General features: G+C 40.3%; 1 protein-coding gene across 1 annotated transcript; it reads left to right on the forward strand.

The window, feature by feature from the left end:
- The first annotated feature begins 11,026 nt into the window (after nucleotides 1-11,026).
- Nucleotides 11,027-18,666, forward strand: insig1 (insulin induced gene 1). The gene is made up of 6 exons (XM_036522439.1): nucleotides 11,027-11,221; nucleotides 11,572-11,915; nucleotides 12,736-12,860; nucleotides 13,020-13,186; nucleotides 13,801-13,900; nucleotides 16,556-18,666. Exons 2-6 carry the CDS (start codon nucleotides 11,582-11,584, stop codon nucleotides 16,583-16,585), a joined length of 756 nt encoding a protein of 251 aa, XP_036378332.1. The 5' UTR covers nucleotides 11,027-11,221; nucleotides 11,572-11,581; the 3' UTR covers nucleotides 16,586-18,666.
- Nucleotides 18,667-19,253: the final 587 nt, after the last annotated feature.

Below are 19,253 nucleotides of genomic sequence, written 5' to 3' on the forward strand. Positions count from 1 at the left end.
GGAAAGGCATGCCTGTGCCCATTTTTTCTGATGTTCTCACTTTGTAAACAAAATAATTTTTTTTGCACATTAGTTGCTAATGGAAGTGTATGTAAATATTTGGGGGAAAATGAAAAAAGCAGTTTTTTAGGAAGGAGAATCTGAGACTGTTTTCATGAATGTGCCGAGACAGGAATTGTACTCTGGCAGTCAGAACCAATCGCATCATTGTGTAACTCCTGAAAGCCTACAAAGAATTGTTTGATGTCCTTTTGCACATTCAGGGTGGATTTTATGGTTGCGTGAGTGGAGAATCTACGGAGCGCGACAGCCTCTCCACAGAGAGGGGCATGTGTGAGTGAGGACGGGGAGAGCGGGGAGGTGACTCGGGGTAAAATGGCCACGGGGAACATGAGCAGTATGCAAAAAAAAAAAAAAACACAGCTGCCTCTCTGTAAAAAGAGAGAAAAGAAGTTCCCAATGAATCATGTCCACATGTGTCAGGTTTCCAAAAAAAAAAAAGTATGTGTTCGGCACTGTAAGCCTACAGATGGAGGAAGAAAAAGTGTTGAGCTGGAATACTTGGCCTGGGCTCCACCCATGCCCATAGAGGGAATGACAGCGGGGGGGAGTGGAGTAAACCAGCCTGCTTTTAGCTTTTCCCCACATGGATCACAGAAATATGGCAGGGGACCGGGGAGGGTTGTGGATATGTGTATGTGTGTGTGTGTGTGTGTGCACGCGCACGCGTGTGTTTGTGTGACTAGGGAGGGTGGTATGGGAGTGATCTCCACCCCCACAATTCGACTTCACTCCAGAGAGGCTTTTTTTGCCAGCTATGTAAATTCGATAGGGCACTGTGAGCTTGGTTGAATTACATTTGGAGCTCTCCTCCGTGAGTGACAATGGTTTGTGGATTAAGGTCTGTATCACAAAATGACAGAGTGCGCGGCCATCTTGGTCTTCTTTTGTTCGCCACCGGATGCATTCACCACTCCACCTTTATTAATCAAAGTCAACACAAGGTGGATGCACAGGTGCCGGCCGGTTCCCCAGCGCCCATTCTCTCTGGGGCAGTACCCTGCAAACTGTCCGCCATGTTGGAGAAGGGAAATGAAGGATGCCCAGTTCCCTTCTCCAGCTGTGAGGCATTTTGTAAAGATGGAAATTCCATTCACATAAAGCTTGTGTATTCTTCTCTGTTTTATTTTTGGTTGTGAGCCAGCACTGACCATAATGCGGCATTTAATCACTTAGCTCTGCAGAATTGAAATTGCAATTTATACATTTTAAAATGTCGGCATCAAAATGAGGAAGAGAAAAGGCGGAAATGACAGAAATGGTTTCCACTGTGTAAATTCCTACTTATCTTCCTTTGTAACTAAAGCTAATCCAATGTGGACCAAACTGGAAACATAACACTGTTCAGATAGGGTCATCATTTCTAATCTATTTTCTCGAACAATATGTAATCTAATCAAGTGAAGACAAAATTCTCTATAACTTAATTACAGGAAGAAATTTTTAACACAATGAAATCATATTTGCACGCTCTTCTTAAGAATATCTCAGTGGCTGTGGCTTGAAATTGATTTCCAACCTTAATCCTTTATCTTTTTGGTTGGATTATTATATTACAGTATATAACTTCATTCAGAATGGCAGTATGTTTCAGACTCTAGAATGATAAATTAATTTACATTCAGCAAATTTCTATAGTGAAATTACACCCAGACCAAAAATAACATCTCTACCATGCTTGATCTTGTATTTATTTTAAGTGCTGTTACATCCTGCTTCATCATCTACTAGAGCTGAATGAATAAGGAGTAAATACAGTTGCTAGGAGCTATTTGCTATCACACAATATAATTTCCATGGTAATTAACTGTGCATCAGTTCATCAGAGGGTGCACGCTTAAATGACATGTATGCAGAACTTGATTCTAAAATGCACTTTTTACCATAACAGCCGTCTATTGCTTGCAGTGTGTGTGTGTGTGTGTTTCTGTGTCTGTGCGAGACAGAGAAAGAGAGAGAGAGAGAGAGAGAGAGAGATTCATACAAGGTGTGATATATGACTGGGGAAATAAATGCAGCTTGGAGCACCTGCGAAAGCACCAAGTGTGTGCTGAAGTTTCAACTACTTTTTCAAAGGTTTGAGAAGCATTCCTACACAATTCCCAGGTGCCATTCCCTCTGCAGGGACCCTCCTCCTTCCCCCGCTTTGTGTGCACAAGATTCTCCACGTCTGTCTTCTCAGGACACCGAGCAAAGAACCAAGCCTTTCCAGCGTCTGCATTCGAACACCATCTGTCTCAAAAAGGGGTAGCGTTCGTCCAAATCAGTCAGTGGCAGTGTGCTCGCTCAAGATGCCATTTGCGGGTCTTCCCACCTCCGCAAGGCGGGCGGCTGCTGTTCCTGCTTATCCTCTGGCACCAGGAAGCCCCTGAATTCTGTGAGAAAACAAAAGGATTCTACAGGGAGGATGAACCAGAGCAGAGACGCTCGGCTATCGTTTCACCAGGGGAAAACGCCGTTGTTGTCAGTGCAATGTGAGGTGTACCTTCAAGAGGTCCTGGTTACTCTGCCGCTTTGCCCGTCCCATTATAAACTTTTGCTTGACTCGTGCTTTATCTCTGTCGACCACATTGCACATTTTTCTTGGGGAGGAAATGATTGCGCGCGAGCCATGAAGCTTTATTGACGTGTCGTTTCTGTATGCTTGTGTCACCACTGTGAGGGAGGTGGGGGCTCGGGGGACTGGGGGCGGGGATTTGGGGCCTTGCCTTACACCCCACTGCTGGGACGAAAGGCCCCCAGGAATCTGACACGTACGTCACGCACTGTTTGAAAACCTTTCACTACACGGGGGAGGAGAAAACAATGCAATTCAATTGACACAAAATGGTATCAGAATCAATGACCAATGCACCTTTTCCAAGGAACTCCAGAGCCACAACAATACATATGAACTGTGCAGCTTATGATCCATTTTACAATTCACTCCAATTGGCAGTTTGACATGTCTAGGTGCAAATCAGTCTCTAATGGATTGTTGCAGCAGGCTGTGTGCCAATCTCAATATTATCTCTAAGTTAAGAGACCTAGACTTTCATTCTATCATTAATCAAACGTGCACAAAAACGAGGGGGTATCTGTCTTTTAGGTTTATTTTGTAAGCTACTGCACCATAGCAATAACTGATGGCTGGTCTCTTATGATAGTAATAAACTATAAAATGTACCAGCATAAGGAAAAATGCTCCTTGCTTGCTTTTATATTACAATACACATTTTTGATGACAGAAAAAAAATAAGGATATACCTTTTGACAGAGTGAAAGCAAACATATGCAAATAGTCAATGAAAGTGGATATTAGAATGCATCTAGCCATCTTCTTCATATTATTCTAATTTATTCTCTACCTACAAGGGGAATACATTATTTAAAACGGTTTTGAATGACAACCCCTCAGGCAAAGAAGACAAAACAATATTGAACCAACAATGATGTAAATCTATCCTCGCTTGTCCCTTTCTTAAAACAGGATGCATAAAAGACCAAATGGAACCACGTAATAGTTATCACATTTACAAACTAATGAAGCATTATTTCATAAGAAGCTGCATTATTGCTTTGCACGCATTTATCTTCCGGCATGATGATGGAATACATGTGATTTTCACTATAATTTGTATACGTCATTTTGAGCCAGTAAAGATCAGGTGCTGGATCAAGATCTGAAGCCCTCAACAGTAAAGCTAACTTTGAACACTTTATAGAGGGGAAATATGCATTTAGGGTAGATGTAGTGATTACAGATTTATAAATGGACTTATAAACATGTTCACTGAAAGGTCAACCTATGTACTTTCTTCAGATTTTGGTTCTCAAAATAAGGTGCAGAGTTTACAATTCCTGTAAAGAATGAAATCCCCTTTTTGAGAGGGGGTACTTAGGCCACCCTGCCAGTCTACTTCTGCACTGTCAGTGGAAAACTGACCTACATGTCCTTTAAATAGATACAATGTCATATGTTCTTGATTCATAACTACTGTTCTTTGTACTGCAGGTATGTTCATTAATTATTCCACCAGCATGTACCTGCAGCTGAACAGATACTGATACATGCACACACTACTCTACCTGTTAATAAATTACAAAAAGAAGTGAAATTATTGTTTCACAGCTTTGAAGCATAAATTTGGAAAGGAACCAGAATTTAATCCCCACAGCACACTTTCATCAAAAATGAATTTCTTGATGATTTAATTTTTAAGGCAATATATCCATGAAGTGTGAAACACAGCAATAAGAAAGAATATTACCCTGGGATTAACAGTGAAAACAATTACTTCAAAATGGTTTTTAATTAAAGTTTAATGAAAAAAAATCATATCTCGTAAGTGCCGTCTGTGCTTTTGTGTCAAGTTACTTGCTCCAGGTTAAGAAATAAAAAAACTACATTTCTTTTTTCAATTTGCATTAAAAGATTTACCCATGGTACTGGTTTCAAAGAATAGCCAACAGCTAGTATGTAAACAAATTCTAAAGTCTTATTTTTGTTACTTTTTTCCTGTTAATTTGGGTAAATCTGCTTCAGATTCTGTTTGCCCCCAGGCTGAACAACCTGATTTTATTCAAAGCAGACTTTGTTAGGAGTAACAAATTTACTTGTGTATATAATCATTTATCTACCAGGCTAAATTGTAATTATTTATTTTGTTCATTTACGGCCATTGTGGCAAAAGAGCAACAAGAACAAGGTTAGAATATCAAGAAGCATATTGCTGACTCACTGCCATGCTGAAAAAGAGTACTAAGATAAAGGCACAAATAAGGCTTATGGCTAAAATAATCAAGATAACAACATTGCCTTATATCATAGCATACACATTGTACTGTACAGTGCACAATAACAGCCAGATTACTTTATACCATACTAGTGTAGACATTTAGGTAAAAAATTATGTGTAAGAGCACATAAAATACTGAGTTTCGTGTTGGGCAATCTAGTATTGGGAGTCATCCAGGGAACCCAAGTGTTGTCTAAACAGGTGAATCTGAGTCAGCGCAGGAAGATGGAAAGTGGTACTGTGGCTATGGAAGGGGTACTGGGGAAGAGGGGGTCAGTGAGGAAAAGAGGCGAGGTAGCAAAGAATGTATGTGGAGGGGAGGATAATAGATAACCGAAGGTTGCTGAATGCAGAGCTGGTGTAGGGCTATATGGTATGATGATAAACTGCACATATGGAGGAGCTGTGCCCTTGATTGGCTGGTCATCAGCATAGCAATGGTTATGCTGGGCAGAAATAGCAGACCAAAGAGTTACCATGTGTAGAGAGCTGGACCAACTACTGGGCCTTGGGGGACTCCTGTTAAGGGATTGTAACATGACAGGGAGACTATCTAGATGACCTTGTAGGAGTAGAGGGAGGAAGTGGGAGGAGGTGGGCAGTCCAGCTCAGAGCAACACAGTACCAGCACCAGTGGACAGTACATGAAAAGTTTATTAGTTGTGCTATGGGAGTACATGTATTGTTGTAGATATTGAGATGGTGTGGCCTTACTGTAATGCCAGAGCCATAGTAAAAAATGTACATCATTATGAAATGCATTGTAGCTCTGTGACATAACTGCCACAGAAACTTTACATTACATTACTGGCATTTAGCAGACGCTCTTATCCAGAGCAACTTACATCAATTACAGGTTTTTACAATGTTATCCATTTATTCAGCTGGATATTTACTGAGGCCATTGTGGGTTAAGTACCTTGCCCAAGGGAACAGCAGCAGTGCCCCCGTGGGGAATCAAACCAGCAACCTTTCTGCTACACTGCCACTCCAGCAGAGGGACAGAAGACCCAAAGCAATGCAACAGAACTGCAACTAGTCATGTGACTATTTCATAATAATGTTATTGAGAGCATGCAAGAATGTTCCATAGCTTATTCATGGTGTATTGTTATTAGTGTGTACTGTTGTGTGTAATTCTGTCTGTCAATATTTCTGTCCTCAGGCACATCATAAAGAATTCTGCTCCAAATGTATGAAGCTAAATGTGACATGCTGTCACATATCATAGAAATACTCATGCCTACAAAACAATCCTTGACACCTCTTATTATGGGCCATTATAGGTACACAGCATCTTTATTTAAAAGCCTGAAGCCTTCTCAATTGACAAGTGACAGATGTTGAGTAAGTTGTGTTGTCTGATTAATCGCATTTGACATTTTTCACACATTAAGAATACTATTGGATGGATGGCAAATTTGATATGCCTGAATGACAGAGGTCTATGTTTAACAGCATTAGACACCGAGACCTTGAGTCAGTCGTGGAAACCTCTGCAGTATTCAGCTTGCTGAATGAAGAAAGGTAGGAATGCTTCATAAATATAAATCCGTGTATGTTTGCTTCCCATGGCAAAGACTTCAGGCATTTGTCCTTGGTTCATCCAAACATCACCAGCATTGTTCTTGGAAATCAACAACCAGCTGACAGCCCTTATGAAGCTTGACAGTAAAGAGTATTGGCATATGTTGTTCTTGCTAACGTTTCATTCAGAGAGAATTTTAGTAATACGCATTTAATAATACATGTGTGGCCTGGATCTACAGGGAACAACAAGCATTGTAATATTCAACAGCCATCTTTACCCAAGGCAAAATGCCGTGCAAAAGGCAAGTACAGTCACAATCTTGCATAATCAAACAATATAGTAAATAAAATGTTAGATTTGAATAAATGGTGAAGAATATGGAACTACAAATGGAACCTGTGGTTGAGACAGAATATAAATTTAAAACAATTCTGACTGCTAACAAGCCGGTGTAAATCAAAGGCTAGAGGGAATCCTGAATTCTTTGGGGTAAAAATCATCTGAACTGTCAGAAGACCACTTGAAGCATTGAATTGGGAGTAAATGGCAGAATCATTTAACAGTAGAGGAAATACACAAGGGCAACCATAGTAGGCTAGTGGAACAATTTTCAAAAATGTCAGATGAAAGCAAGAAATTATGAAATTATGTCTGCTCATAATTTTGGGTTTAGTTATAATAGTTTTATTTTAGCATTTTATTACAGTCATTGTTGCATAGATTTTGTAACATTGTATTTTCTTTGTAACAAATTTTGTAACATACATTGTTTCCCCATAACACTATAACATATTTTGTAACATATTGTTATATACATTTACATTATAATGCATTTACCTGTGTCTGTAACATCTTTTATTTCAGATTTCAGAAAAAAGAAACAAGAATGGACTCATTCACCAAATTATTATGTAATTGGTGTAATTTGTTAATTGGAAATATTCTATATTGTGTTAGCCTTTCTCTTTTGAAAAATGTGATTTCTCGTGGCCTCAAAGTCTCTTCTGGAAGCTTCATACCAGCATGCAGGTATCATTCTTTACTGCCTTGTGTCAACAACAACAAAAAATCTTTATTTAATATAGTACATTTTACAACCAGGGCTGTCACAAACAGGGATTTTCCAGAGGGAATCAAAACACAGAAAAAAACCTTAGGCCAAACTGGGAGAAACTGAAAACTATTCCCAGACCTGTAACAGAGAGGCGAATGAGTAAAATATTTCAATACAAAAATAAATACTACACATATATACAGTGAGATGTGTGAATGTCATCATAAATTAATTATCTGTCTGTTAGGCAGTGGGGTACAGGGGAAGCTCTCGTTCATTGGTTGGGTGGTTTTCAGAATAGCCCTGTGGTGTGTGAATGTTGAACATCTCAGTTGTGTAATGTTGTGTATCTGACAACAATGCCTCTTGTAACTTTGTGAAAGTTTGATATGAATTTTGATATGAATCGGTTCCACCTCAATCCCTGCCCCCTAACACTTGCTACCTCTAGGATTTGATGTTTACTTTATGTGTAGTATTGTGATGTATTTGGGTTCTCTGTTCTAGTGACTGATGTATCATAGTGCACTTAGCTTCTGTTGCCTAGTCAGGTTGTTGTTGCCTAGGTGATTGTTGTTAGTCTGGTCTGACACTGTGGCTCATTAAACTTGAATGGATACACTTATATTCTATTGTGATGGACATTGCTCTGAATAAGAGTGTCTGAGAGTCTGCTAAATGCATGTAATGTACTGAAAAATATATTTGTATGAAATAATGAATAACTTGGCATTAGACTCCTGTATCATAACCATGCAGTAGTTTTATATTTAACAAAAATTATCACAGGAAGAGGTTCCTTTGAAAGCGATCTGACTGTAAGAGAGAGTAAAGGTTATGACAGTAAGAGACTTCAGCTATAAGAATATGAGATTATGTTTTTTTCCATGTTGGTGGGCAGTGTACACCTGTCAATGGGAAGCCAGAAAAGACAAAAGTGGGATTTAAAATGGGAGAGTGAAAAGATAGAAAAGATTGTCTGCCACTTGCTACAAGGACACAATACAGATTTCAATTGTGTAGTAAATAAAACCGTGACAATGAATAACTGCGTGTTTCTAGAGCCTAAGGAGTCACATAAAGTCACTGCATTTAAAAGTAGTCCCTCCTCCATGTGTCATGTTCTAAAAATATGACAACATGCTAAATAATAACCAAAGTGATTGCAGTGCTTTTTTAGCATTGTTGACCAAACTTTAACACAGAGGAATTACTTAATCACAGCCTACAACTCACAGGGAGCATACTAAGGGTAAAGGAATACTTTGCAGGAGAGATGCTTTAACGGTAGTGAAACAGCATAGAGACCCCCCCCAAGCTGACTGATAAGGACTCCCACATCATCTGTGAAGAGACTGGTGTTTGCGTGTGTTTTTATTAAAGGCCTACTGTGCGCTAACCAGTGACTACTCATTACAGATTGCTGAGGGACCCAACACAAATTAATCTTTCATCTCAAATAAATAAATATTGGATCTGCATCACTACACCAACTTTGATTTTCTCATAGATTCATTTTATTTGGCAGACAGAGAGATCTGACAGTTTTCTCTAGCCAGTCTTCACTCTCCTATTCATTTGGTTATCCTGTGTGAAAAGCAGACGATTATATACAGCTTTCATACACTAGGTTGTTCACCTCATCAGTTAAGTAACAGGATTTTACAGAAAGTACGTGTGTACAGGGATGAAATTATAATAGGTACAAATACACTTCTCTGGCTTCTCTATAAATACCTTAACACACATTACCTCATCACCAAGGTGCTCAGAATCGGTAAATAACACTTATTGCTCTTTTATCAACCATAGGGTTTGTAGTGGTCTTTGTTAACAAGTACTGAATTCTGTATATCAAATGGAATAGGAAACAGTGTTCTTTAATGTCCACTTTTTAGTGTGCTGCATTGAATAAACACTGTATATGCTACAACTGTCTTTATATGTGCTCTTCCATATTAACAGTGACTACTTTCAGGTTTTATTGTCACAGGGTCATACCATGCAAATATGAAAGTGCTGGTACAGTTAAACTGTGACAAGGACTATTGCAGTCACCTGTCTCATTGTGACAGAGTTGCAAAGTACTGTCTGAAGTGTGCAGCAAATGGCAGTTATTTGCTCTGGACTGCTATGTGCTATACGCTTTCGTCTCTGTTGATTCGGTAAATATTTCGCAGGTTTTAACTGGCTGTTGACAAGCTGATGAGAATGTGGGGCAGGGGAACAGATGTTAAAGAATGTGTGGGATTGGCTACTATACTAGGCCAGACACGAGGTCGTATTTCAACCTGTGACGCACAACAGGCTTAAAACTGTGAGCCTGTTGTCACCTGTGAAAAGAAATATTAATTAATAGATTGTTTAATCAATCAAACAATCAGCCGTTCAGTATTTGTCCTGAACCCCATGGGAATGACATTAAATCTTGCCTTTTTTAGCAATTTTGTTCCATATATTCATTGGTTGAGAGCAGCCAGTTTCATACATTCCTGGCATTCTGTTGGGAATTCCATTAGATTCACCCACATTTACAGGAAACGGCACAACCTGAGTCAAAAGCGGTGATATTATTTATCTGCAGACTGTTGATCCTGGGCAACACTGTCCTTGTGTAAGTTTATTTTGGATAAGTTTGATACATACTTTGTGAATAATGTGTGGGTAAACGGTTTATTCAGCAGGTTTCAAGTACCGTGACCTCTCAAAATATTTGTCTGTTTTGGAAATACTCTTTGGACACCAGATTAGATTGATGTTTTCAGTGTATATCTTATCTCGAAGGCATATTGTATGTGCTGTTAAATCTGTGTCTTTTAGTTGTATCAGCTCTTAGCCTACCATAACTAACTCTTTCGTGATTACATTAAGTTCCACTCAGTTTAAAAACACTACTATAATTATTTTTCAAGGTGGACAGAACTGTTCCTTCATGTCACAAAAAGAACTGGAGACACAATGTGTGCCAATGACACCACGTTCTCTTACCTCTGTTGCCAGTAAGATTACTGATAAACCACCTATGTGCAGTCAACGAGAAAGGTAGAGGTGATCCCATGATGACTCTCAAGTGCAGGCCAGCAAGCAGCTAACACATGATATATTTAGCTAGCTAGCTAGCACCAGGTACTTTATGATTTTATGGTTTAAGTAGCTGTAACCATGCAATCACAAAAACCACTATTAAAATATAGTATAATAGCGTTTAAAAAAAAAACAGTAGCAAACAACCATAATCATATGAAGCATAATAATAATTAGAATCATAACAATCATAATATTCAACCAACTGAGAAACTCCGACCTTCAAATTTAGGTTAGGTGGCTAATTATAGCCTTAAATTATGGCCTGAGCATTGCACCGGACCATACGTGGACTCTGGAACGTGCAGTAGTTTCAGTTACGTGCAGAAATCGTACGTTGTCACAAGTACAAAAAAACACACACACACACTAAACACCCGTCTGCATCAGTGCGAGGAGCAGACTGTTTGTCCTGCGTAAAGGAGGGCGGTGGTGTGTCCTCGCGTCATATCGCCCGCCACGCTTCCATTGGCCGACGCGACTCACCAGACCGATTGTTTTCTGCAACGGAAGCAGCGCTTGTGGTATGAGGTCTGTGTAGCGGAATGAGGCAGCAGTGCTTAAAACACCATTTGATGATGTGACTTAACTATAACGTGGTAGCACAGGAGTGAGAACTTTGCTTTGCTTTCCTTGTTTGTTCGTCCGTGAGATGCGAATGAGTGCAGTCGCTCGTCCTTACTGAAAAGTGGAAGAAGTCGCCTGGAAATCAAGGTAACAGTCGAATCGATTAATCTCTAAGAGAGTGAGGTAGCTAACGTTAGCGCATCAGCTAACTTTTGTGTGATGTTGGGCTGGAAAGCAACCCAAAGTGCTTGGAGTACGAGGGTGAAAATGGTTGATATATTGATTTGATTCATTTATATGCGTTTTTCTTTGGCTATCCAAAGTTAGGTAATTAATAGCTAGGTAGTCACTTGAAACAGGAATAGTTACCTACCTAGTCTAACTCGCTACCTGTCTATTGCTTTGCTTGCCTTGTTTGACCGGGAGCGGTAGGGGGACGTTACATGTGGCTAAGGACAGTGTTTTTCCCCCCTTCTTTTTGTATTATTACGATTTAGAAAGTGCCAAATGCCAAGACTAGAGCAACACTGCTGGAGCTGTTCCTGTTCAGCAAGGGTGAAGTCTGAGAACATTTCAAGTGCAAGCTGGTTCGCGTCTAAAGTTGTGGAAATGATGACCATCATCACGACCATCCTCGGCAGTGCTTATGGCTCCCTGCACAACATACGAACAGCCAATTTGATCAGGCGCGGTCTTGTCCTCTTCACGGTGGGAGTTTTCCTGGCTTTAGTGCTCAACTTGCTGCAGATACAGAGAAATGTCACCTTATTCCCGGAGGAGGTGATCGCCACGCTGTTCTCATCTGCATGGTGGATTCCGCCTTGCTGCGGCACAGCTGCCGGTAAGTACCGTTCTTGGGGTAGTTACTTAACTAGCAAGGTTTTTAAAAATAGTTGAATTAAGTTGAATTTGACCCTAGGTAGCTAAGTAAACAATTGGTGTCGATGGTACGTGTACCCTGTTACTGGCTAGCCAGGAATATAAGTACTTAACGTTAGCTAGCTAGAAATAGGTGATTTTTTCCTACAGTCACCGTTAACCGAGCAAAATGTCAAAGCCTGTTATTGTTTGGGTTATTATATAAGCCAAGTCAGCGTTTTATCGATTGGTCGGTGTGTTGTGCGATGCTGCAACTCAAAGCGTAGTATTTCTACCGCCTTCCTATGGCACTCCCCTGGAAACAGCCTGACTGGAAGGGTCATTCCGGGTGTGCGTTTCATTCATTGGCTGCGCAGACAACTGGTGAGCTGCCGAGGCCGCCGCTAATTGGCTGCTACGCCGAACATGCCACTTGAATAAAAAGAGAAACAAGGAAGTCGTGTGATGGGGAATTAAATAAAGAAAGCATTCGCTCACCCATCCCCCCACTCGTCTCAGGAAAAAAAAGCGTTTTACTAAAACAACACCACCGAAGGAGAAGGGGAGATACTAAGTATCATTTTATTTAGGAGAGTGAATTTTGAACGGCTCTGTAAACAAATAAAATGTTTGCCTTATTTGTGATGTCTGTAAAATATATAAAATAAGCAGGGAAACCAACGATAACGTAAATACATTAATAAAATGTTTTTATATGTACAGACTGTAAACACTTTAAATCTCATATACAGGAAATGTTTAATGTATTATGTGGGTTAACCCCTATCCGTTATGTCCTGCAGCTGTTGTAGGGCTGCTGTACCCGTGCATTGATGACCATCTGGGGGAGCCACACAAGTTCAAGAGAGAATGGGCCAGTGTCATGCGATGCATTGCAGTATTTGTTGGCATCAACCACGCAAGTGCTGTATCCTTCACAAACAGTCTCTTGTTTGATCAAGCCTCTTGATTTGCCCATGAGAATCCCGTGTTTACATTTAGGAATATAACACTGCACAGACTGGTTCCTGTGTGACCAGTGCATCGAAGCTCCACTACCTTTTCCCCTTAACTCCCTCATCCACAGAAATTAGACTTTGCCAACAACATCCAGCTGTCCCTCACCTTGGGAGCTCTCTCACTGGGTCTGTGGTGGACCTTTGATAGATCCAGGAGTGGTTTTGGGCTCGGAATCACCATAGCCTTCCTTGCCACACTGATCACTCAGTTTCTGGTCTACAACGGCGTCTATCAGTAAGTCAGATGCTTTGTTTTGATGAGTGAGTGCAGTCTCTCTCTGCTGTTCCGGCTTTTTTTTTTAAAGGATTTCCTCCAAATGTTCAGAGAGAGGCCACAAGTTAAATGCCACTTGCCACCAAATGCGTATAAGGTGTACGCTACAAATAATGCATTGATTTAATGCCTCAAGTGGAAGCTGTTTCAAAAGAGGGGGGCCATCAAAGAGGAGCAAAGACATTAAAAGGAGGAAAATGAATGCGATTGTTTCGTGTGGTGGAGTCCCAAATGTATGTGTATGCCCAATTATCAGCCCTCCTACCTTGCACAGCAGAGTATCTTCAAAAGCATCCTGCAGCTTCTCTGAGAGGCAGGCTTCAGTTAGCGGTCGACAAAGACCCCCTGTTCAAAAGGCTCCCGGTTTGTGCTGAGTGCGAGGGAGTGCTGATTATTTGGTTTTTTGAGCATTAAAATGTAATGCACTGTCCCTGGGGTTTCTACAGGGAGGCTGTTTAAGTTATCATGAATTTTAAAGTTGTCTTGACACGTGTATGTTTGACTTTTATGTTGATTTGTCTTTGTGGTGGTGTCTCATTTAATCTTTTTTTTTTTTTTTTTTCCCTGTCTTCCAGGTATACATCGCCAGATTTTCTGTACATTCGTTCATGGCTGCCATGCATATTCTTCTCTGGCGGAGTAACTGTTGGAAATATTGGACGCCAGCTAGCTATGGTAAGGTCTGCTGCCCAAGACATGAGACATAACTCATTTTTAAAAAAGACTTTATTGGAGGAATGGGAGATTGGTAGGTAAAGGTATAATTATCAGTCGTTACATTACTCGTACTTACAATATAATTTAATTTTATAAAGCGAACACTTTCCATGTCAACTATATTTACCTGTGAAGACATTCCAGTTAATTTTTTGCACTGAGATGTTTTAGTGATTTTTATGGGAGAGCTCCCTCACCAGATCACGTTTTTGAGAAACATTCATGTGCCATGTTCTAGCCCCGGGGAATACGTACATTCAGTACTCTGCCTTTTCTTCTTTAGAAAAACCATTTGACTCAGTGTAAGATTTGACTCAATGAGGCTGTGAAAGGCGATTAAGCTTGTTTTTTTTCATGGGTACAGGCAGACTTTGAGCCTTTCTGGTCTTGTTTCCCAGGAGTTCATTTGGCTGTTGTTTTTCTGGTTTGTCATGGGGTTTGCGATATTGGCACACATGAGTCAGTTGCTCAGCACCAAAGTTCAGGGTTCTGTGAGGAGATTAAGGCCCTCAGATTTCCATTCAAGTCATTTTGGATCATTCTGATAACCTTTACAATTAGTAACTTTAAGGCACCAGAACTGTGTAGAGTTGGCACCTGTGACGTGAATGATGTGGTGTGACAGCTACAGAACAAAGTAAAAACAAAGTCAGGTGTTTTCCTTAACCGGTCACTTGAAACATTCACTCCTGCATTCCATCAAGGGCCTTGCTCAATCAAGAGTGAGTGCTTGATGGGTGGGCGGGCGGGGGACAAGAACCCATACTGTTTTGGAGCAAATCCAAAACACTGAACAGGGGGTGGGGTGAGGAGTGGGGAGGTAGCAGACAACCCAAGCCATGTAGTACTGTATGATTTTTGGGTTTGGGTCATGTTGGCTTAGAGGCCTTTGAATGTTTTTTTTTTTTTTTTTTTTGGTGTGTAGCCCATGACACTGTTCCTATGCTGTTCAACATACTATTTTTAACTGAGTAAAGTAAAGAGTAGCACCTCTCTTATGAAGGTACAGTGGTGAGGGTGGGTTATTGAATTGGTAGGCTGTTTGTTGGGATGCTTTGTGTGTATTTGCTGTCGTTTGAGCTCTCATGTTATGGTGAAAGCTGTATTTGAGCCAAGTTGGATCGAGTGGTCAGGGCTTAGTTTGATTTGTGGCATGAAGCAGATTGCCACATTGGCACACCCCTGGACCAGGTGCCAGTCTGTTCTAACACTATGTAGTGATGACAGGCAGTAGGAGATCTCTAGTGGGGTGTCTGTCTTTTTGGCTAGAGTGTGAAGAAGCTAACAATATTTCTTCCATTACCCCCCCCCCCCCCCCCCCCAAAACAATACTTTCATTTTAAAAAATACAGGTATGTGGGTGTTCAAAAGTATTTGCTATAGATAACCAGCAGGATAAAACTGGTAAAAGAGACCAACATAAATGGTTAAATGTATACAACAAGGATTTATGCACAGAGAGTTAAAAAGCTCTCACCAGTTCTGTCCTTATTTGCCTTTTCTTTTCCCTCACAAGCCACTTCTCACTAGCCAGTGGGTGTGATTTCTCAGTTACCCAGTTAGCCTATAGTCTACCAGCTACAAACACACGTTCCCATGTTCAATGTTTCAGGTGAACTTGATGACAAAAAAAAGGAAAAGTGTCCATAGTGAAGATTGCATATTCACCAGCTGTGAATTCTGGGTAGCATAAGAGATGGGAACAGTGACTCATAGCCTCAGGAGCCCACTAAGGGAGCATTCCGCAAAACAAAAAAAAATTTTTTTTTTTTTTTTTGCATTTTGATGTGGAGTTCTTCTTTGATTTACAGATACCAGTGTGCATTAGTTGCATTACCCCCTCTATTGCACTTTGTCGCTAAATGGACACTGCAGTGTAGTTCACAATAATCATTGACTAATGTAGATTCCACTTAGTGAGTTGCGTGTGTTTATATTTCAGAGTGTATTGAATCACCTTGTTTTTCCATTGATTGTGCAGTATTTAATACAGCATCTGGTGAAAATCTTGCATTTATTATTCATTAGCAGTGTTCCGAGCTCAGATACTCCAAAATCAAATATCAGTTATATCTGGCATCTACAGAACTGATCAGCCCTTACAATCGTGTCAGTCGGTGTTACAATTTATTCAGAGCTGCTGAACTTTACACTATGGGTGTCTTACAATTATGGGTCACCCATTTAATCATAACACCCTTTGCATCAGTAAATGATCTACAAATCAATGGGAAGAACCCATTTGACAAGATGGCCTCTCAAGTTCAACTCTTCAAAAGCTCAAATAGCTTGGGTATCAGATTTTACTGTGCCTCTCCTCAGAGAAGCTATATATAGCTGTGCTGTAGCCATATTCATACACGGAGGACTCGGGGGACTCTAGCATACATTGACTACCTTATTTGCAAGTATGAGATATAGTAGAATAGTATAAGTATATATTTGTTTTTTTGTGTTTTGGGTAGTGGATGCAATTGTTTAACACTGGACATATGTTGCATGAAGACAGCCCACTGGCTTATATTATTGTCTGCACAGTTTGGCTAATGCACAGTATGTTTTTTTTTTTTTTTTTGTTTTGTCATCTTCCCCCACCCCCCCACCCCCTCACAGGGCAGTGTGGAGAAACCTCACAACGACTAGGCGAAACGAAAGGGAGAGACTCAGTGCCAATGCGGAGAAGCTGAACGTGGAGACCCCGGGACTCACCATTTCTGACATTTCAGAGAAGCGCGCGGTCTTAGTTATGACCCGCTTGAGGAACAAAACGGAAGGTCAGGACTTTGTTGAACAAGCGTGCCAATACTACAGAGGGGTTCCGAACCTCACTGCGGCCAAAAGGTCCCCCTGTCCCTCACTCTCACTGGTTCAGCTTACCCTCCAGCATTTAGCAGACCGTTACTCAACCTCTTACTCTCTGTAAGGAAGTTAACCAGTTTCAGTTTAATGACATAAGAAAGAACAGCGACTGGTTTGGGGTTTTTTTTTTTTTTTTTGAGCAGGAACAGGTCTAAAAAAGAAAAAAGGCGGTGCTACAACGTGTGCTTTTTTGCATGGGTGCAAATTGTTCACGAAAGGGAAACATTTCAGGGCTGTGCAAAAATGTCTTAAAAGATCTTAACTTGTCTCCGCACTTAGATTTCACTGACAAATTAGGCTTATTTGTCAACACTTGCAGCATTGGTCAGAATGCTGTGTGGTCTGAAAATATTCTGAGTGTCAGACTGCAAAAAGGAGTATTACAGTATGCAGCACATGAATATCTGAGGTATCAGTAGGATTCATTTCGTCAGGTAGCAACCACACAGAAATCTGTTAATACAAATGCAAAGATGGTCATATTTTTGATTTTAGTCAGATTTCAGATTGGCTTTTGTGCTGCGCAGTGCACTGTTATTTTGCAGGTTGGTCTGTCTAAAAACATACATATAAATGAATAGGAAGATAACTTCAGCAAAAGCATTTGATTTAACTCAAGCCTACAATGTGGATACCTACTCACTTTTTCTTTGGATTCCTGAAGTAGGCTTTAGAAATAACAGTGTTGGATAATGTAAGTGTGGGAACTTATGAAAATAGTGGGAGTTCATGACATATTTGCAGAGCCTTAGAAAATTTGCAATCTGTGATTGCCTTTGTATTATAGAAATGAGTGCTTTTGTCACTATTTAAGTTTTATTTTTCTTTTGTAAATAATTTATTGTATATTGCTTATACGTATAATTGCTTCTCTATCTAATCATAATGGTATTGCCATGCTAGACCTAGTTACCGAGTTTGGGGTCTAGATGATTAAAGTGCAATCAGTTATCCACCTGAGCCTTGTATTCTTTCATATTTATTATTACTTCTGACATTTGTTACAAATAAGCATCCTCAGAATCATATGCAGTACAGATATAAACAAAGCAATAACACCAGTGTTTATTATGTGTCTCCTAAAACTAAAGAAGCCGTGTCAGAGGTTCCATGGTGTTTGAAATCGTCACTGTTCCTTAATGATTACATCCCTCTTAAATATACCAATGACCATTTTCACTGTAAAGAGAAATCGTGTTGTGTCAAATCGTGCTTTTTAGCCACATAGCTGCGTTTTGAAAAGGAAAGTTTTGAAATTCGAAAGCGGCTGAATCCGAAACGTGAGACTTGGAAGTGATTTTTTTGGAAGTGTTGAAAAGGAACAGAAAAATCATTTGAAAAGCATGGTTAAGATGTAAAACCACAGAAGTGCTGCTGCGCTTGGCGCTGTGTGAACCTTGTCCCCTGCCTTAGCTCAGGTAGACGAAAGAGTGAAAGCTTTATTTTTTTGGGGTGGTGAAGCACCTTTTTTGTTTTTAATGTGTCGAGTGTGAGTGTGTGTGTTCATTGAGTTTTCAACTGTGTATCCCATTTCTACTACCTTGAATCCAAGTGATAAAAACAAGTAATGAATAAAAAAGCTGACTTGCTCTTGGAGTGACTAAGCTGTGGTGTGTTTTTTTGTATTCTGTCTGGTAATGTGTCTAGGCAGGGAGTGCTGGCATGGATATTCACATTCTGACCCCAGTATTTGTGGACACGTTTTACAATGCAGGCTGGTCGTCATGGACATCATCGATAGCACATACTGTCACTGTTCAGTTTCACACATGTGTTTGGGGTGATCAAATGTAATGAGGCATGTAAAATCAAAAGAATAATGGTAAATGTATGCCAGTGCTTTTAATTAGATCGCCCTATCTGAAAATATCAGCCACTTGTAGCTCAGAAGTTAAGTTGAGATGTGCTCGCAAAGTTTGAATTGCAGTTGAGAGAATTAAGTAAAAAATCCCATCAGCTTGTAAGTGTTACTTGTCACTCATTCTTGATCCACACCAAAAACAGATGGACATTTTAAGGGAATATTCTGCTGTGTTATGAATTAGAATGTATCATTGCCCTTCAGTCAAATGCGGAAAAAAATCATATGTGGGTTAGTAGACATGGGGGTGGGTAGCTGTATTGTAGTAGTAACAGTAAATGAAGAAAGAAATATGAGTGGTAAAGTTGAAAATGTCAAAAATGTTACATTGAAAAAGCATGGTCAGGACAGTGAATGAATTATGGGATATTTGCATACTCGGGGAGACCGGCTCTGAGAATTGCCTGCGCACTCATTGGTTTTTGGCATGTGTTTTTGGCCACGAATTGCACCCCAGGACCTCTTATCGACTGCGGCTCCGGGTCAGCGCCGACGGACGATCGGTCAGCAATTCGCACGTTTCGGATGTTTTCCGCACGATGAGAACGCGGCCGCTGCTCCAGCTGTTCAAGAAGGTTGAAGCCGTTGGGT

Source organism: Megalops cyprinoides, chromosome 2 (assembly GCF_013368585.1).
Source record: "Megalops cyprinoides isolate fMegCyp1 chromosome 2, fMegCyp1.pri, whole genome shotgun sequence".
In the NCBI taxonomy this organism is placed as follows: Eukaryota; Metazoa; Chordata; class Actinopteri; order Elopiformes; family Megalopidae; genus Megalops; species Megalops cyprinoides.